The sequence below is a fragment of the Anopheles funestus genome, chromosome 2RL (assembly GCF_943734845.2).
Source record: "Anopheles funestus chromosome 2RL, idAnoFuneDA-416_04, whole genome shotgun sequence".
NCBI lineage: Eukaryota > Metazoa > Arthropoda > Insecta > Diptera > Culicidae > Anopheles > Anopheles funestus.
In genome coordinates, this window is record NC_064598.1 from 50,830,389 (window position 1) to 50,849,533 (window position 19,145).

A 19,145-nucleotide genomic window follows, 5' to 3' on the forward strand; every position below is an offset into this window, starting at 1 on the left:
CGAAGGCAAGATAAGTACATTCGCATTGCAATGAATTAACGGGCAAGAAAAGTGAAAACAGTACGTGTCCTCAAAAACGCTCCCAGCAATGGCCGAGAAGCCGTTCCTTCTTTTTCGTCCTGCGGTATCGATAAATTTTGTTCCGTAAAATTGTAATCATTCATCTCGTTTCCACTCGACCGGCTTTGGGACGTGCAGCGGAATATTGCGTCATTTATTTCCACAAACCGAATGAATCAGAGAAATGCGCGTTGAGTCCACAATAAACTTGGGCGGAATTTTACCGGCCACTGCAAGGATACCGGTAGAAAGGGAACGGCACAAGATGCGCGACGGTGTGGGCAGGTCGGGCCGGATCTCACACTTGTCCTGCGTTTCGCTCAAGGGAAAGTGGTAGATTAGGTCACCGGGATGGTTGGGAAAGGTATGTCCAAATTGCAACACTTGCGCGCCACAATCTCCTGAGGCGATTATGATGACTCGAGATGTGTGTTGGAGATGTGTGGACGTGTATGCGTTGGAGACGTTTGTGTCAAGGAGAAAGAAAGTGACGGAATTGTCACGTTTCTTGTTTTCCTTTTGGTCAGGCGGGGCATCGCCTCCACTCCTTGGATCAAAGTTTTTCGACAAGTTTGTCGATGTTCTCTCGACATTTAATGCCTTACTGTATTCATTTACATTGATTTTTGTTGTTATAAAATCTCCTCTTCCTAGCTTGCGGGCATGTGTATCGTTGATCAGAGTTTGATCATTCATTGATGAACTAAAAAATTAAAATAAATTTTATGATTATCATTTTTAGTATCTTATCCACTGTTTTTGTTTTCAATTATATTTACTGCATGCTGGTTTTGTTTGTTAATTCTTGTTTTTTGGTTTCTATCTCTATGTTCTTGTTATTTGTTATTTTTCTATTGTTATTTATTGTGTTTTATATATTGTTTTAAAGTTCATTTGATAGTTATATGTAATCAAATTATGGAAAAAATACACATGATCTTCATCGTTTTAGGATTGCATTATTAAACGTAATATAACTCTACCAGATTAGTAGATAATGATGACAACGCCCCAGTGCCAATATCTTCGGTACGGATTGTTTTACCATGATTTCGATCGCTCTCATGTAAGCTTCTCCTTCACGCGCTCGTATACTCGCGTTCGACTACAATCGTTTGTCCCGCACCTGATCTCCAAGTATGGTAGCATCTCATTGTAGGTTCACTCTCTCTATCACTCGTACTTTCTCCGTTTGTTCCACTTGTTAACGCTCTTTCTTTAGAGCTCCCCCAAGGGGAGCACCGGCCGTGCTTTTGGTTGAGCATCGTCCCCATCGCCGTGAGCTTTAGCGCTTTTTCGTGTATGCGTATACAGATTCACCACCGGTTGTTCCGTCTCTTCGTATCTCTTCCAGGCACGATCACACGGATCGTCGATTCGCGGCCAAGCTCGGTTGGTGCTTTCCCGTTCGTGAGTATTCCCGTTCCATCTGTCGCTCTCTTTTCAATCGCGTTGTTCGCTCGCGGAAAGCATCCAACGATTCGGATGTAAAAATTATTTAACATAATATCTGGGTATTACAATTTATCATCATCTCGTTGTTTGAAGAAGCAATCCGGAGAGCCTTGGGAGAGCTGGTGTCTCTGTGTGCACGATCTCTCGCGCGTGTATACGTGAGGGAGTGATGTTCGGAGATTTTACGTCTTGTCGGTTGCTATAAAAAGGGGTTACAGCATTCGGATACCGGCACAATTCATTAACGATCGTTGAAGTCAGACGAGCTGGTGTTTTACCAAGCGAAGTGATCGAAGCACGGTAGTGGCATTTCGAACGACAGAACCCCGAACGACCGCAGCATCCCACGTGTGTGAGTGTGAGTGTGTGAGTGTACAATCGAAAAAAAAACAGAACAATTGTGATTAAAGCAAGTCCCGTGCAAAGTTCCAGTGCAAGCATTAGAATGAAAGTGTTTATCGCAATCGCTGCCCTTCTGGCCGTGAGCATGGCTGCTCCGGCACCCGCTACCGAGCAGACCGGAGCGTTCGGCATGATGGCCAAGTACTTCGGTTCCTGTCTGGAAAGCGATGACATGGGCACCTGCTTTGCCGTCAAGGGTATTACCGCACTGAACAGGGCTGCCCGTGCCGCCAACATTGAGCTGGCTCCTGGTGTCACTTTCGCAAGGTGATTACATTTTCCTACCTCAACTACTTTATATCAGGAGCTTGGTTTGCGTTGAAAGAGATTCGAGATATTCGAGATGAGATATTCCAGTGTTTGTACTGAATGGTGCAAGTGTGCGTAATTTAGTAAATCCAATCCAATTTATAACGTTATCAGGAGTATATTTTGTGGAGTATATACTTGATGCAAAGTGAAACGAGTGTGGATTCAAATATTGGTTGTTGATTAAGTAGAGTATCAATTCGCTGTCAAAATACAACGAAATATTTAATCTTATTTATGTCATGAAGAGCAATTTTGTCTAACAACCTCAACAAAGTGTCATCAATATTAAAAAGTCTGAGATATGTTAACGAAATATTAAAGACATATAAAATTCAAAAGTGTTCGAGGCAACTGTTGCATAATTTTAACGGGTAGTTCACTTTTTTTACAAAACATTATTGAATCATCGTATTACACAATAATCGAAACGTAAGATATAAATTTCCCGACTTTTAATTAGTCACTCAGTACTCAAATTGGACTCTTTTCCAGCTATTGTTTAATCAACCCCAGATGAAACCAGATTTAACAAATTATGTCCAAAATGATTCAAAACACATTTCTTCTTACCATTTACGCAGAGACCCAGCAGTTCCGGCTGAGCGCACTGGAAAGGCCATCTCGGAGAATGAGATCGTCAGCACGCTGCCAGCTGATTCGGAGCAAAAGACGGACGCCCTATTCGACCTGGCCATTGACTCTGCCAAGCGCCTGTTCAGCGCCCGCTCGATCCAGTTCAAGCTGCCAGAGGAGACGACTGAGACGATCGCCCGTTCGCTGGAGGAAGGTAGACTGCTGAAGAAAGGTGCGTACCGTGTCCAACTGTGTCCCATACTAACCGAATCGCCATCCGTTTTGTTTGCTTCCGTACACCCAACTATAAAACCTACCCTGAAACCCAATAAACTCCCCCGTCCTCGCTAACTCGATCGTGTGTTGGTTCGTGGAAAACGTCAACACTCCAAAATCAAAACTCGGGGGGTTTAAACAATGTCGTCGTGCACCCGTTCTACTCCACAGGCAAGAAGCTGAAGAAGGTTCTCGGCCCGCTGGTTCTCGCTCTCGGTGGTAAGCTGTTTGCTCTGCTGCCACTGTTCCTCGGTGCCGTCGCTCTGCTCGCCGTGAAGGCGCTGCTCGTCTCGAAGGTAGCGTTCGTGATGGCTGCCGTACTGGCCGCCCAGAAGTTCCTCGGTGGTGGTGGAGGATCTCCGCTGAATCTGCTCTCCAAGGTCGCTGGTGGTTCGTCGGGTGGTGTGGTTGGAGGTGGTGCATCGGCCGGAGCTGGCGGATGGTCGTCGGGAGCTAGTGCCGGTGGTTGGTCCAACACAGGAGCTGCCTCGGCTCAGTACCCGTACGCTCGCAGCTACGATACCGCCCAGGAACTCGCCTACAGTGCACAGGCTCCTTCGCAGTAAGATACTGTAAGGACAAGATCGCTTCCGGATCGAAGCTAAGATCCGTCGGGACGAACTTGCAAAAATAGCCGTTGAACTGTACCCGTGTATGGTTCTGGAAAACGATTTCTGTCTTCTTTCCTTCGTTGGTTCCCTTCGAACTCTTCTCCCTCGCCTGTACACACTGTCTAGTCTTCTGCGTATGTCTCTCTCTCTCTCTGGAGCTGCCTTGAGGTGGCCGGATGCCAAAACTCTTGCTCTAATCAGCACTCGTCTGCAGCCGTTCGTAACCAACGAAAGCGGAGCAAACGACGGGCGGATGGGGCGCATCTTCATTATTTCCACCAGCGGCAAGTGCCCACCTTTTTCCAGTTTCTCCCTACCAAAAGCTTCCACCCATCCACGCACATACACTCATTTCACACTTGGCACTTCGGCACGAAATTGAGAGCGGACCCACGCAAAACCGCCCGGCCCGGAACCTCGAATTCCGGATGTCCGTTTATGTAAATACACCGACCAAAAGCCGATCGAAGGTGAATTGTTTGTGCAGTGGATAATTGGATGTGTGGATATGGGTGTTTGGGTGGGAGTAGATGTTAGCTTTCTCTTCTTCGCATGGATCCTTCGGCGAATCGCTTTACGAGATATCTTCACTAGCACTAGCCATCTTCACCGCACCCCTTCATCAGCTCGGTCCCGCCCCGAGGTGGCTTGGAATACAACCACCTCGATGGATCGCAGCCTCATTCTTCAGTGCTTCTACAAACATACATACATGAAGAAAAACGACGCTCACACATACTCACAGCAACAACACAAACACAACAACTGCGCCATTTCGGAACCGCACGCGATCGTACCGCGATCGGTGCGGCTCCATTTGTCTTCTAACGTAATAATATTTTTTTGTAGTGTTTAGTAATTTATTATTACCGATACCGCGGGTGTGTGAGCGGTGAAATGAGATCCAGGTCAGGTAGGAGAAAAAAATTAAACCGAACAAGAACGTGTCCAGGGATGTGTGCGTAGTGACGCAAAAGGTCCCGCCACGCTCGTAACCGATTGGGTAGTTAATTTATTTTTATTTATGTAATTAAATTATTAAAACAAAAGCAAAACAACTACACCGCGAAATCAGAACACTTCAGCCGGGTACTTACGGTATCCGCGCATCCTACAATCACACCGCAGCAGTAATAGCAATAGAGCAAACGGGCAAACAAGTTAACCATTAACTGCTAGTAATATATAGGAAGGAAAATATAGGGCCACTACGGGGTCCCACTCAGAGGGCATGGAATGAACAATCCATGGCTAACGGGTATCGCAAAGTAAATCAGGTACAATAGGGAACAGACCGAATTTTTGTTCAGCTCCTGTTAGAAGGTTTCATACCACAAATACACACACACAAGCAATCTTTCATAAGTGAACCGCAAAAGACTTTTGTCAGGAAAATAGCAGCAATAAAAATAAAAACCGACTTATTGAAAAGAAAAAACCACACACATAGGAAAAAAAACCAAATCCTGTTTGAAAGAAAACTCCAAATTGTATGCATTGGATGATTGAGAAACATGGCTTGACATTTGCGGTTTCAAATGGGAACGCTTTTCCAACTGCTTTTGTTCCCAAAGCATCCGATCGTTATAAACATTCTTTGAAAAGCAATACGAAATGGAACATAAATCGAGCAACTTTTAGCACTGTAATTATCCTACGTGTCGTTGCACCCATTGTTTGGGGTGATTAAGGGTGGTATAGAATAGCAGAACGTGGAAGTTTCGGTGGAGGTTCGGGTGTACCACCAACGTTTACCCACCACGCGTGAATCGTGCGTTCGTACGATACTGCACGAGTGACGGAAATGATTGACAGCTTTGTTGACTTAACTGTTTCTACGCCCGTCTGCCGTGACTTTGGGCGATCTTCCCGTTAATTGATGGGTAAGGCAATGGAGGGAAAAAGAAGGGTTTGGGGGGATAGAGAGAAGCAAAAGCAAAAGGGAAATGTTCCCTCGCACTGGGTAGTTCCGAATTTCTTTTTTAGCACATCGGGTGAAATTGTCACAAATTGAAGCGATAGCGTATCCCGATTGATATATGGGACGATGAGCAGCACTGGAACTAATCGACTCGCATGAAGAATGTGTTGCTCAAAAACAAGCTTACAAATGTTTTGAAAGGAGATGATCTGATCTGGTTTCGATTGATTGTGGCCTTACGATCATGTTTGCCTTTACAGCCCAAAACCTTTGATGAGTGAAGTAGGTTACATGGCGGCGATATCGGGCGGGTTCGTTTGTATCCAAACTTGGTTGTTACGGTGTTAGTTCTCTCGGGAAAGCAATGTCACTTCGTAGTGCGTATCGGCGTTGTTTGTGAAACTAGTTACTATTCCATTTCAACAATAACTTCATCTTTAACAAGGGAATACACGAGGGGCCACAGAAATGTGAGAAACAAATTAACTTTCCGAGTGTCGTCGCTCCGGTGCGGGCGGTGCGGTAGTTTTGCACCGAAAGGGAAAGTCTTGCGAAGAAGCGACCTATTGTTCACGGGTGGGGCGAAGGTTGGCAACCGGAACTTGGATTGGAATGACTGTCCGGTAAGCGACGTACAGTTCCGTTTCGTCTTTCTTTCTGCGAGCTTGTCCAAATATGTGATGACCGTTGCATGCGTCTCCAGGTGGATGGCAATGTGACACTGATTCCGCATGCTCAAACACATTTTTCGTAAGCTTTGACTTTGACGTTTGTGGATGGGGAAAGAGAGATGGATGAAAGGGTTTGTAACAGATCGTAGACAACTGATATAGTAGCGTTAATTTATTTACTGTGGAAATTTGAGATGATCTTTGCATTTATACGATGTCCTATTAAAGGAAAAATTATAAAGATGTATACATTTAATTTCCTTAATTGTTCAAAGCGAAACAAACAAAAATAAAAATATTTGAAAGGGTATTATTTTCGTTTAAATAAAGCTATTCCTTTGATTCTGTCTGCCTTCTGTATCTGTTTCCTTCCCACTGTTCACTGCTAAGTCTTCAAATTATTGAGTAAACGATTGGCATGTAGTATAACAGACATTTCAATATGACCCATGAACGTTCCTGAATTCTTCTGCAGTAGCTCAAGTCAACGTCTTAGATCCAACCCTATATTAGCAATATAAAATTTATATGTACAAATAAATTCAACATACACAAGCACTTATTATACTTTATTATCGTTTATGGTCTCATCTCATAAACATATTAATCTTACCTTCTTTTTATATCTGATGTCTTTTATGTGGAGTGGATCGTCGTTAACATTGGAGAAGGCATAGTGTTAAGTTTTTCATAGGTTTATTCGCAGCTTAAAAGAGACCACTACAGCTTAAATGATAAGTAAAAGTGGTAGAGTTTGAGGTATTTATGGATTCTTTTAGAGTTGAAGTGAAACATGTAGAGATAGATGTAGAATATTTCTACATTTCTCAATCTTTTTAAAGATTCAATCGATTTATTAGTAATGCAATGAAATTAGCTCCTGTATGATCCCTAAAATTTGAATGAAATAGTTTTCGCAGTATTGTAATATGCATAAAAACTCTAGTGGTTCTCTGTTTATGTAGAAGACTGTTCAAATTTAAACAACATACAACGATGCGTTAAAAAAAATCAACAAAAATAGGAAATGAGCATAAATTAAACTAATTATGTTGCAACACAAAAACTGCGCGGTATAAGCAAACCATAATGCACATAGAAAGCAAATTATAGCATTATCAACTGGCTACTGGAAAACGCGAAGGCTTTGAGCCCATTTTCCATGTAATTTACGAGCAGTAATGCAACAAACTGGAGTACATCTTGTTTTTCCATTCAAATATCGCTTCTAAGTAAAAAAAGCCTTTTTCCACCTATTTACCCTATTTGCCGGGGTGTATCAAAGACTTCAGCCCTCTGTTACATTAGAGTCCGAAAAAAAAGGATTTTAATAAATTTGCCCTCAACGGGGCCGCCGGCAATTATCTTAATCAGTTCGCTCGTTCGATTCGGCGCACCGCCGAATGTACAACTTAAACCCGAAACACTAGATTTCTCCACCACGGCACTTATTAAAGTCCATCAAGTCATGGGTTTTGCATCGAAATGGAACCAGCTCCGAATTATTAAGCCAGATAGGGTTATTATTGTGCATGGCTGTCGGAGAAATGGGTACTTCTCGTGGCATACAAAGGCAAACAAGGGTACAATTAGATCGAATTGAACCCGTCAATGAAGACGATTCCCCAAAAAAAAAGTGTTTGGAGGGGTTTATCGGCCAACCGATGGTTGGATGGTTGGGTACGGATCAACGGAAACGAAAACGAAATCGGAGTGCTTAGAAAATGTGTAAAAAGCTACTACTAGCGCACTGGCTAACTATCGTAGACCCCGTCGGAAGCGAAACGATGCCACATTCCAACCGTACCAAAAGTAACACCCGATGAATTCTTGTCACGTTCTGGCACACATTCGCGCATAGCCGTCGGTTATGATTTGCTACCGTTAGCTCAGGCCAGCAGCTGGTCGCGCACTTACCTACATGACCAAAAGCGCCCCGTCGTATCAGGTGGATGAAGATGGGCGAACTTCCAACGATCGGTAAGGATCACGCACGTTGCATACCAAATGGACGTAGGGCTCATCAACGGCTGGTAGGAAGTTTCAGTTTTCGCTCCATAAACACCGTCACGTTGGGGACAATATCGTACAGTTGGTCAGCAGGGGGAAATTTGGATTTTGTGTGGATTGCATCGGGAAACCCCTTCCGTAAGGAAAATGAAATGTGTGTGAGTGTGACGCTCGGTATATTGATTGAATTCGCATAAATAGCATTGTAATAGCAAATTAACGCATCAGTTGTTCGCCTTAGCTTATCCGGCCACCAGCAAGTGTGCAAGTGTCGTCCTGCGTACCGTGCGTCTAGTGCAGTTTCCGTATCCGTTCCGTTCAAGATGGTCGCTAAGCGTTGTTTCCTGGTTGCCACCCTGGCTGTGGTTGCTTTCGGTGCGGTGGCGTACGCCGATACGAGCAAGGAAGAATCAGCCATGATCAATCTGATCAACGAGATCGACAACGAGTCACGGTTCCCACTGTTCGGTGGGCTCGCCGTGGAGCGTTCGAACGACTACGAGGTCCGTGCCTACGGAGCCCGCACGAACGAGGACCTTGCCGACCGGGCGGTCCGCTACCTTGCCTCCCACACCCTTAAGTTCAACGTGCCTTCTGAGGAGAACACCGTCGAAGGTGAGCAAAGAGTGTGGTGAAGGTGTGTGTGTGTGTGGTGAATGTTAAAGATTGCAAAGCTGGTTAAAGAGACAAAAGTGTTCTAAACGTGATCGCTAGTAGTGTGAAGTGATCAACTTGCAGAGGTGTTTTATTATAGAGGAAAATAATCGAATGAATGGTTTCGATGGGCTAGAAGTGAAAAAAACGCAAAGCAGAAAATCTTGTACAAGTTTAAAATGCAATTAGAAAAATTGTAATAAAACTCTTTTAGTTTTTGTTGTGCGGTGCTTTTTCCATTTCAATCAAGACTATTCTGACTAGAACGAGGTGCACCACAATAATAATTTGCTTAACCTACTATTAATGTTATTCAAATAGTTCTTACTAGTAAAACAATATGTATTTTGAAAATTTTACGAAAAAATCCTTTTTAAAAAAATATTTTATTTAGATAAAATCGTTGGAGACATAAGCATAAGAGCTAATGCTATTCGAATATTCCAAGCATCTTCCTCCACAACCTACCAAGCAGACGAACAGTTTCACCGATTGCGTGCGATGCTACACGTAATTAATAATAGCAACATAAACCGAGCACATAGCTCAACAGCAGCACAAGCAGCAGGTGGTTGTATACCATTTGCCTACCGAGATTTCATAACCTTGGAATAGTTCCTTCCATCATGCGTGATTAGGCCACTAGCGGCTGTTTCATCACACCCGGGGAAAAGGAAAGACATCTTTCTCAGCATGGTTTCTAGCTATGCATGAAGGTCCATTTTTGCAACTCCTCCACCGATAGGATCAGAGAAAGGCGAACTTGTGCAGAGGAAACTCACCGATTAGCGTCATCTGTTACCTGTTTCGGGTCGTTTTGTAGTTTCCGCGTGTGTTTTGTGCACTTGTTGGGGTTTATTTTTGTTCCTCTCCACCAAGGCCATGTGCATCTCTGATTCAATCGTAAGTCGGTTTTGGGGTTGAATTCATTTTTTTTCAGTCTCTTTTCTGGCGCGACACGTAAGCTGTGGTGGAACTCGGTCCAGTTAGAAGGCCGGATGCCCGCAACGATTTGAGTAGATATTTTACAAAGCAGAAAAACTTTCTCAACAAATCTCACTTTCGTTGGGATCTTGACTTGTGAAGCGAGATAACCGAGCTGTTGGTCAACGTTTAGTTGAGGTTGGATTTTTTTTGAGTAATAAAAAAGGAGAGAATAGACATTACGCTTCTAAGCATATCCAAGGGGTCTAAGCACGGGTTCAAGGTTGCTTCGAGTTACGACCGTTTGGGTAACTCTTGGCAAGGCGTAACCGGTGATGCAGCGTTTCCATTGTAGAAGGGTATAGAATAAACTTTCACCACATCCAAAATGGTTGCGCATCTTCGAGTGGTGAAGAAGATGGAGCCTCAAGGTGAGACCGATTAGAATGGGTCATCGACATTGGAACAGGTTCTTTAAATACAGGAGGGAAAAATCGGCTACTGAACCAGTTCTCTAGAGGGCATATCGCGGTCGAAAGAGAAAGTTACATCGTATCATATTTTGGTTTGGTTGAAAAAAAACGTTCTGAAAAGGGTTAAAAATTGGTAGCAACTAAGAAAATCTCACCGAGAATGTCTCGCACTACGTTGTGTTCTTCAACAGACAAGTTTCAGCTAAAAACATAAAAACGTGCATAAAAACGTAATGTTGCATATTTAATTAATTTTATGTAATTCATGTTTTATTTAAGATTCTCGAGCATATTTCGATTGCGCATTATAATTGATGGCAAATGGGCAGCAAAAAAACAGAAAATCTTGACGCTGATCTTTTACACACAACTCTCGCACTTTGCGCACACTCAAAAAACATGCCGCAGCAGCAGTACCGTGTACGTTCCCGGTAGATTAATGAACATCGCGTACCGGTAATTGCATTGAGCGGTGGTTTTATTTTATTTCGATCCACCGTAAGTGTCCTGCGCCAAGTGGTGCATATTTTCAGGACACTTGCGGTACGGGAAATACCTGTCCGGTGTTGGTGCGCCAAAGTAAACTTTCACTTTGGGATCCGGTGGATCCGGCTTTCGAAAATTCTCCAAAATATTTAGCCCACCGCTACAGCTACAATGAGGATAACAATAGTAGCAGCAACAGCAGCAGGAGCTACAAATTAAATATTAAAGAAGAAAAGAAAGGAGAGAACGAACGAGCGGTTCGAATGGTGTGGTGAAATAAGAAATAAAAAAAAGTTCAACAAGAAAAAAAAGGGAAAGTCGCTCCAAAGACATACTTCTTTTCGGTGTTATGTTTAAATATGCCACACCCTTTAACGTGCACCCTGCGTGCAGCCCTCTGCATTCCAACACACTATCAAAGCTGGTGGAATGGAAACGATCAAGAACGCACGACGTGGTGTACGCACTGCGTGTGAGCATCGCGATCGTCATCCCTCTCCAGAAGTAAAGAAAATTGAGCATGAAAGCTTAAGCGGGAGAAAAAAAATCCAATGCTTCTTTTGGGGGTTTGGGTACAACCGATGGTTCGATGAACTCGGCTCGGTTGGTGCGGCGCTCATCGAGAACGACACAAGCCATGTTCGGTTCTGCTTCGGCTGAACGTTTCTGGGTCATTGGCACAGGCTCCGCCGGGTGCGATGGTGCGATGATCGAAATGCGAGAAACAAGTGCGTCCATCGTGCGCCGGCACACAGCCTTAAGAACTCTACGCTGAAGACTTTGCTGCTGGGACAACAACTTTCCCCCAAAATCAATAGAGACGATTGTGGGGCCCGCTTATGTATGTGGGCGACCGTAAGGCCTTGGGGCGACATTGATACGCCCTCTGGGGAAGGTGTTTGGTGGGATCATAATTGCCAGACAATGGGAGAAAGTATGGCCGAAGGTGGATTTAATGCGTGTTTGCTCACGGCTTGTTGCGGAGGGTGCTCTCACGGGTTTAAATTATTTTCCTCCATAAAATTAGCCACAACCGCTAAGATGTTTCGCGTTTGCTGTTTTTTGTGTGTGTTCGAATTATTTGCTCTTCGTGGGTGCTGGAGGGCGTTAGGCGGAATGAACTTTACATTTATTCGCCTCGATGGAAGTTTAACTGAATTGGTTACCGTGAATGAGAATACATCGAATACTGGCTTGGAAGAAGTATCTGATTTACAAGGGAAATATTGCCCAATCGATCAAATGCTTGGGAAATACAGCAAACAATGCTAAATATTGTATAATTTAAAATAAATTATTTTCTTTTTCTCATGATTTCTATGAAGTTTTTGATCTCAAGGTATAGTATTCCGATATTTGGTCAAACAAACCAGTGTGGTCGTTTATCGAATTTCGTCTAGTCCAAGTACTAAGAACAATAATATTTTTAGCTTCAGATTTACTACAATTATGTGGCAAACTTTAATCAATTTTTTTCTAAATTAAAAAAAAGAAAATTCTTTTGTCACTAAATTTCATTCATTGAATTAAATTATTCAAAATATTTTAAAAAAATTAAACAACAATGCTGTTCAATGCCCTTTTGTAGCATACAACATTGTGCAGCTTTTGTGGCTTTCTATCATTCAAAGCTTTCCGTGATCGGGGAAAGCGCTAAAGCTTTCACGTTTAAGCATTCACGATCGTAGAGCTTGCAGTATAACACTGTCGAACTTTCTCTTGATCATCTTTACAGAAGCTCGCAGCAGCCGTCTGAAGAAGATGTTGTTGCCTCTGCTGCTGGCAATGAAGCTGAAGATGGCTGTTGTGTTGCCAATCCTGCTGGCCATCGTGAAATTCATCTCGCTGAAGGGTCTGATCGCCGGTCTGATGGCTTTGAAGTTCTCCAGTAAGTATATCAAGCTGCTTGTGCGCACTCGTTCTGAGCTGATCGTGTACTGGTTTTTCCCACAGTCTTCACCGTCCTGAAGGATCTGTTCCAGAAGAAACAGGAACGTGTAACCACGGCTTACATTACCAGCGCTCAACCGGTGAATGCTGAGATCGTCCACCAGGATTGGAACCGCAATGGACAGGCTGCTGCTCACGAGCTGGCCTATGGTGCGTACCCATACGCAAGCCTCCAGTAGGACAACTCCTTTTTTCCACCAAAACCAACCAAAACGCTCACCGCATAAAATGACGCCGATGAGCCTTTATTTATTTGCTTAATTTTAATAATTTATTGATCGAAGACCACCCTTTAACCATGCCCTTCTTTGATGTGCCACACGCCGCTACAAACCGGTGTTAACCCTCAATGTGATGTGGATGTGTAAATAAAAGGTGTACAGGCAAATGAAAACCGCTTGTGTGTGTTTTTTTGTGTTTATACTTTTGTGCGAATGAAATAAAGGACAGCTGTATCGAGGGAGAAGAAAATTAGCCAGCTCACTACTGGGGATCTGCTGGAGTAGACAGATAATTCATATCCCAAAAATCTGTTGAAACGGTATTTTGTCGTCGGCAGTTAGTTGTAACGGAAATGGGGTTATGCTCATGGGGAAATGAGTAGTGAAGAAAAAAATCATATTGTTTACCATCTAGATGCATTAAATGACCCATTTAAACGGCACTGTACGCTGTACGATCGATCACCGACGGATCGGTACTCAGCGATTTGGGTTAGCATGATTTTGTTCGTTCGCTACTGGTAATGAGTGAGGAAGTATGCTGACGATGTGTTAATATACCTGTCAAAGATTTGGAAATGATTAGTCTCATATTACATACAATGATAACCATCCTGCTTTTTCTAACGATGGCCAAGATAGAGAATCGGATGTTTTCCCATAATTTGATAGATATTTTTATGTTTTTCGATTAACCATCTTCAATGAAAAAAATCTGAATATCAAAAAAAAAAAATAATAGTTATAATCGTTAAAAATTTAAACCAAAATTTATGGTATCCCAAAACTAAAGCCTCACTTAAGATTTTTTATGCATCTTAAGAACGGTTAGGCCCTTTTAAGATTTATTTTACCAAGGAGCAGGATAGTCAGTCCTTGCTACGCGGATATGGTGAAGATGAGATTTGATACCCGGTCCTGCCGTGTGGAACAAGCGCCGTTTCATATACGCTACAGTGACTCCGCTCCGTCACTTAAGTTTTGCATACAATTTAACATAAAACGTAAATAGATGGATTGGTTCGATGATTAAGTAATCAGTAGGACTTCTGCTACGATTTATAATTTAAAAGATTAAGTCGGAAATTCTGATTACATTTTTAAAATGTGCCAATTCTAACAAATGGCAACGTAAACCTTCTGTACAGCTTCATACTGTCACCCATCTTCATTAACTTCATGGACTACTATCCTTAAAGCGGCTTTATTTTATCATACTAGTGGTATTTGAAACGGTTGGCCATGTTATTTTATTCATTTCCGATGATTGTATGTAGGCTTTTATTGTATTGCTTGAGTAACTGGAGCCATTTTCTTGATGAATAATAAGTTTCTACTGGTTGAAAATGCCTCTGCTGGGCACCAGTCGAATGTCTAAGACGTCGATGTCCATAACCCTAATGATTACAACTGTTGAACGCTTTTAATCTCCATAATTGAGATACCTCACGCGTTCTATGTCATCGGTAATGTGATACTATTCTCTAGATCTATATAATCTGTAAAATAAAAATTTTACTATTTTTTGTGTGATTTGAGACTTCAGACACGTTGTTTTTATACCTTATGAATTAGAAATAAACAATTGAATCAATTCTATATGACATCGATGTAAGATGAATTTTATTTTTCACATTAAATTTTTAATATTCGTCTAATGCAGAACCGTGTTTGAAATTTCCATCTTTAATTTTTATGTGAATTGCATGAAATGATCATATTTTTCATGATGTTTTAAAAAAGTCTCTGGTTGCAGACTTTTTGCAAGAGTATGGTATTTATGCCTTTTTTCAATTTTGATGACGTAGTAATAAATAAAAATAAATTTTTTACATAAATTAAGCTATAAAAAAGTATGATTTTAAAGAAATGAAGTGAATGTTACATTCCAACTTTACAACAATTTCAGCTAAAGGATACTTTCTGTGCTTTCCCGAGCAAAAACATGCCAACGGTTCCCACTGGTGCCATTGCTCGGCGTGAAAGTTTCTCGATCTAATCGGAAGAATATTTGACTAATAATCGTGTAATGACAAAACACGTGCGACCAACGACGAACTGCAACTGTTTGTTCCACATCCGTACGGGGAATGCCCGCAATCGAAAGGGAAAATCTTTATGGTACGCTTCACTAACCCAATGAGGCCGATCCGTTTCTTTTGGCTGGTGGCCAAAGTGGATTTGTTCGAATTTGTGTCGCAATGGTGTCCCGACGCCACTTGCAGTTAGAGCGCGTCAAACAGTACCTTTCTTTGGCGAGTTGCTTTTTGTTTTGGTTTTCGTGCCCTAACCCAAAGCAAACGGGAGGATTTTAAGTACATGGAGAGTTGTGGGGAGCTTTTCACTTCATACCGACAAATCTAATTGAACCGCGAAAATCTCGATCATTACCTCTTTATTACCATCCACAGAAAGTTTCCACTCCACTCGCTTCCGCCACGTTCGACTGATGACTGACTGATTTCCATCGGTTCTTCATTGGTGTGCAAGGCCAAGATCAGACTAACAAACTGCCGGGGACGAAACAGGTGTCTCCGAGGGCTTCGCGATCGCACAGCAAACCTAATCATGCGTTAAACAAACCTCGGCGAAAATGCGACCATGGGTTTAGCGAGGGAACCCGATCTAGGGCCAACGTGGTGCGTTTTGTTCGCTTTTCTTTCCCCGTTACCCCCGGTACAAGACATCATTTTTCATCTCTGCGGTTCTCCCTTTGGAGGGAAATTTGGGAGAGACACCGGGATGATCGATGGCAAGTGCGCGATCGTATAAAAGTACGCTCTGCCAATGGTTATTTCGTCAGTGATCAAGTGTTCGACTTCCGAAACAGGTGTCAATTGTGTGGAACAAGTAGTGTCTGCCAGCGGCGTATTCTAGCATTGCCCAAAATGCGTTCTTTCGAAGTTATCCTCAGTTCGGCGTTCGTGGTGATTCTGGCGAGTTTGTTGAGTACAACGCAGGCAGCTATTGCGGGCAATGGTGGCGGTTCGGTGTTTTCCTCGTCTAAGAAAATGTGTGATCAACGTTACAGCGTGAACTGCTTAAAGTTGGAGCTAGTGTCCTTTCTGGAGCGGGTCACCAACCAAAAGGAGTACAATCTAATGGCAGGTGTCAGTGTAGTTCGCGATCCGGGTGCGAACATTACTCGCACGGCAGACATTATTGCTGAGGTTACGCGCATTTTTCCAACAAACCCGGAACGACGGTTGGACGAGTTCTTGCTGACCAAGCTGAATGATTATCTGCAGACACACTCTTTGCGGCTGAAGTTTGTCGATGGGGACGCGTTCGAGAAGGCACGTGAGGTATTTGCTGGACGCAAGGGAAAGCTGGGCAAAAAAGGAGGACTTGAAACACTCATCGCCGGTGCCATGATGATGAAGGGTACGTATCGCGTGGTATATGTGAAGGGATAGGAAATAAATATAGTGTCTTCTTCTGCAGGAACACTGGCGGCGGTCGGACTGGGAGCGTTAGCATTGATCGCAGGCAAGGCACTGATGACGGGTCTGTTGGCATTGATGCTGGCGGCAATTGTTGGCCTGAAGTCACTGGCTAGCGGAGGCGGTGGTGGTCACAAATCGACAACGTACGAAATCGTAGCAAAACCGATGTATTCTCATTCGCACTCGGAGCATGATGAGGTGGGACACGGCCACACAGGATACGGTGGATATGGACGATCGTACGATCTTCCCTATTCGGGACAAAAGCCAAAATGAGCTTTTCCGGAGTGGATATCATTACTTATAAACACTAAGAGGCGTACGTAATTTCTGAGGATAGCTTTACTTTGACACTGTTTCCTATAGGCTGTTTTGGGGTCTTTTCAAGAAGTTATTTATTTTAAACGCTAGTGAACTGTCATTTCTCTCCTGCCAAAACATATTCTATAATTATTTATTTATTGTAGTAAATGTAACGAAACTGTGCATACTTGAAGCCAGACAATTTTATCTCAAGAGCAATTTAATCGTAATAGAGGATAATAAGAAGGTAGAATAAAAGTGGTTTTTAAATTGAATAAAATGTTAATTTTTTTAAAATTATGTGAATTTTTCCTATGAAATGCAAGGATTTGGAAGTTTTGCATGTTTCATACCAGATTTATTTGTGAATAACAGTAATGTGAGAATAGTAACAATTGGAAACAGTTTGATTGTTGTTGAAATTGTTTCTTTAAATGATTTCGAAAACTGTGTTAGTAGAACATGTACGTTTCTATTTGAAATATGCTAAAAATGTTTATTTCATCTAATTGTTGCTTTACTAAAAATTTTAACGAAATGAACAATAGTCTATTAAGACTCATCTCTAGTAAACCAGCTTTATTTGACTGTGACCAGCAACAGCCACTGTCAAATTCTACAATTTCTATTTTATTTCACAATGTCGATGTCCTAGCATAAAGATTCATTGGGTTTAATATTTTTTTTCCTTTCTAAATTGTCTAAGCATTAATTTTGTAATCGTTTTGCTTTTGGAAACCGTTTTGCATTGATTGTAAAGTCATCTTCGTTAAAAGGTTCTCGAAGGACAAAATGTTCAATAAACATTAAACTAGTTTTGGGTTGTGATTCTAGTATTGATTTAGATTCGTAAATCTGATCGAATCTTTGAACTGAATGGATGGAGATTCATGAATCCTTGTCGTTTCGAGACAGCTCGATGCTTTATTTGGTTCCTCTTCTATCCTCAGTAAGATATTATGAAATTAGTTCACCCCCGGTCATCTCTTTTAATTTAAGTTTGTTGACAGCGAATCATTGAGGATTCATGATTTTATGAGGATTCCCTTGAATTTATAAGAATTGATTAATATTTTGGGAGTCGGTTCATGATTTGAATGAATTTTCACTGACGATTCATATGAATGACAAGCACAAAACTACATTAAACATTTCATAGAAACCCGCTTTGTTGTTGAAAATTTACCGTAATATTTTTATCGGTTACATTAAAATTCTCGGATGATTGTTTTCTCATCATTTATTAAACTACGTATATTTTGAAATTCGTATTATGTTTATTATTTAATAAACTTCGTATATTTGAAATTCGTATAATGTTCCGTTAAATCATGTTGTGCAAACAATAGATCTGTTATAAATATTGATACACTTGGGTTGGTAAGCGAACGTTTCTTTACCGCGGTAAGTCACGGCACGTTAAATCAAAACAATCTTTCAGCTTTTAATGACCATCGAATTAAATAAATACGCAACGAAAACAATACAATTGTTTCACTTAGAATGGATGTCGGTGTGATGATTGCAACAAAACTCGTTCGTTTAGATGCATGAGAACGCATAAAATGTAACAACGCCATGTGGCAGAATGATGCACTTTCACTCCAACGATCAAACAAGATTGATACGCACACCTGTTTCTCGTATGTAGAGTAAGCGATCTGCAGAAAAGAGATCACCTACAAACCACGTCCACATCCGATCAAAGTGCAATTACTTTTTTGTTCTTAAGTGCATCAAACCGGATGATCGTACGAAGCTTGACGGGTAGTGAAATCATTTGCATATTGTACTATATTTTATGTTACAAAAAATATTACCCTCATTTAAAAGGTAGTTGTCATCAAAAATAAAAAAAATATCAAAGTAATATTTTTCACATTCGCTTCATTTATTTATATTTTTTATTGTACATCATATTCTTATTAATATATAGCACAGTTCCTAGCAATATGCAAATTAATTTCACTTTGAATAAATTTATTTCCTTTGTATTAATTAAAGAATTAGTATTTCTATTTAGTTTCACAAAGAAAAGGTCACATTGAAATTATTATTCTAATTACAGTCTAAATTTATTATGATAATGGTAATTATTTCAAGGTACGACGAAAGTCGAACATTTAACAAAGCGTTTTAAGTATAAAAGTTATTCTCTTATGTGGATGGTTCCGTCTCGATGAAATTAAATTAACCTTTAAAATAACCGGATTTAATTATATGTTCTATTATAGTAATTGAGTTACCTTCATTTAAAAGCCAGCTTATACAGTTTGTTTTTAGTTGAAATGGCAAAGCCGAAGCCGTTTCTAGATTATATCCAAGATGAACTAAAAAGTGCTAAGGTTACATTCACAGTATTCGGAATTCAGGGCAACATTTGGAATTCCAAAGCTT

General features: G+C 41.5%; 3 protein-coding genes across 4 annotated transcripts; all 3 read left to right on the top strand.

Annotated features, from left to right (window-relative positions):
- Positions 1-885: 885 nt before the first annotated feature.
- Positions 886-5,175, top strand: LOC125760727 (uncharacterized). 2 transcript variants are annotated; one of them, XM_049421132.1, is made up of 3 exons: positions 886-2,184; positions 2,811-3,016; positions 3,250-5,175. In XM_049421132.1, the coding sequence occupies exons 1-3, from the start codon at positions 1,961-1,963 to the stop codon at positions 3,642-3,644; spliced, it is 825 nt and encodes a 274-aa protein (XP_049277089.1). In that variant the 5' UTR covers positions 886-1,960; the 3' UTR covers positions 3,645-5,175. The 2 variants fall into 2 exon arrangements, with proteins under 2 accessions (XP_049277089.1, XP_049277087.1); XM_049421130.1 differs by having other exon boundaries at positions 888-2,184; positions 2,811-3,034; positions 3,250-5,172.
- Positions 5,176-8,468: 3,293 nt separating this feature from the next.
- Positions 8,469-14,104, top strand: LOC125760730 (uncharacterized). Its single transcript, XM_049421135.1, has 3 exons — positions 8,469-8,906; positions 12,564-12,716; positions 12,782-14,104. The coding sequence occupies exons 1-3, from the start codon at positions 8,615-8,617 to the stop codon at positions 12,955-12,957; spliced, it is 621 nt and encodes a 206-aa protein (XP_049277092.1). The 5' UTR covers positions 8,469-8,614; the 3' UTR covers positions 12,958-14,104.
- A 24-nt stretch (positions 14,105-14,128) lies between these two features.
- On the top strand, positions 14,129-16,991 carry LOC125760731 (uncharacterized). The gene is made up of 2 exons (XM_049421137.1): positions 14,129-16,383; positions 16,444-16,991. The coding sequence occupies exons 1-2, from the start codon at positions 15,888-15,890 to the stop codon at positions 16,719-16,721; spliced, it is 774 nt and encodes a 257-aa protein (XP_049277094.1). The 5' UTR covers positions 14,129-15,887; the 3' UTR covers positions 16,722-16,991.
- The last annotated feature ends 2,154 nt before the right edge of the window (positions 16,992-19,145 follow it).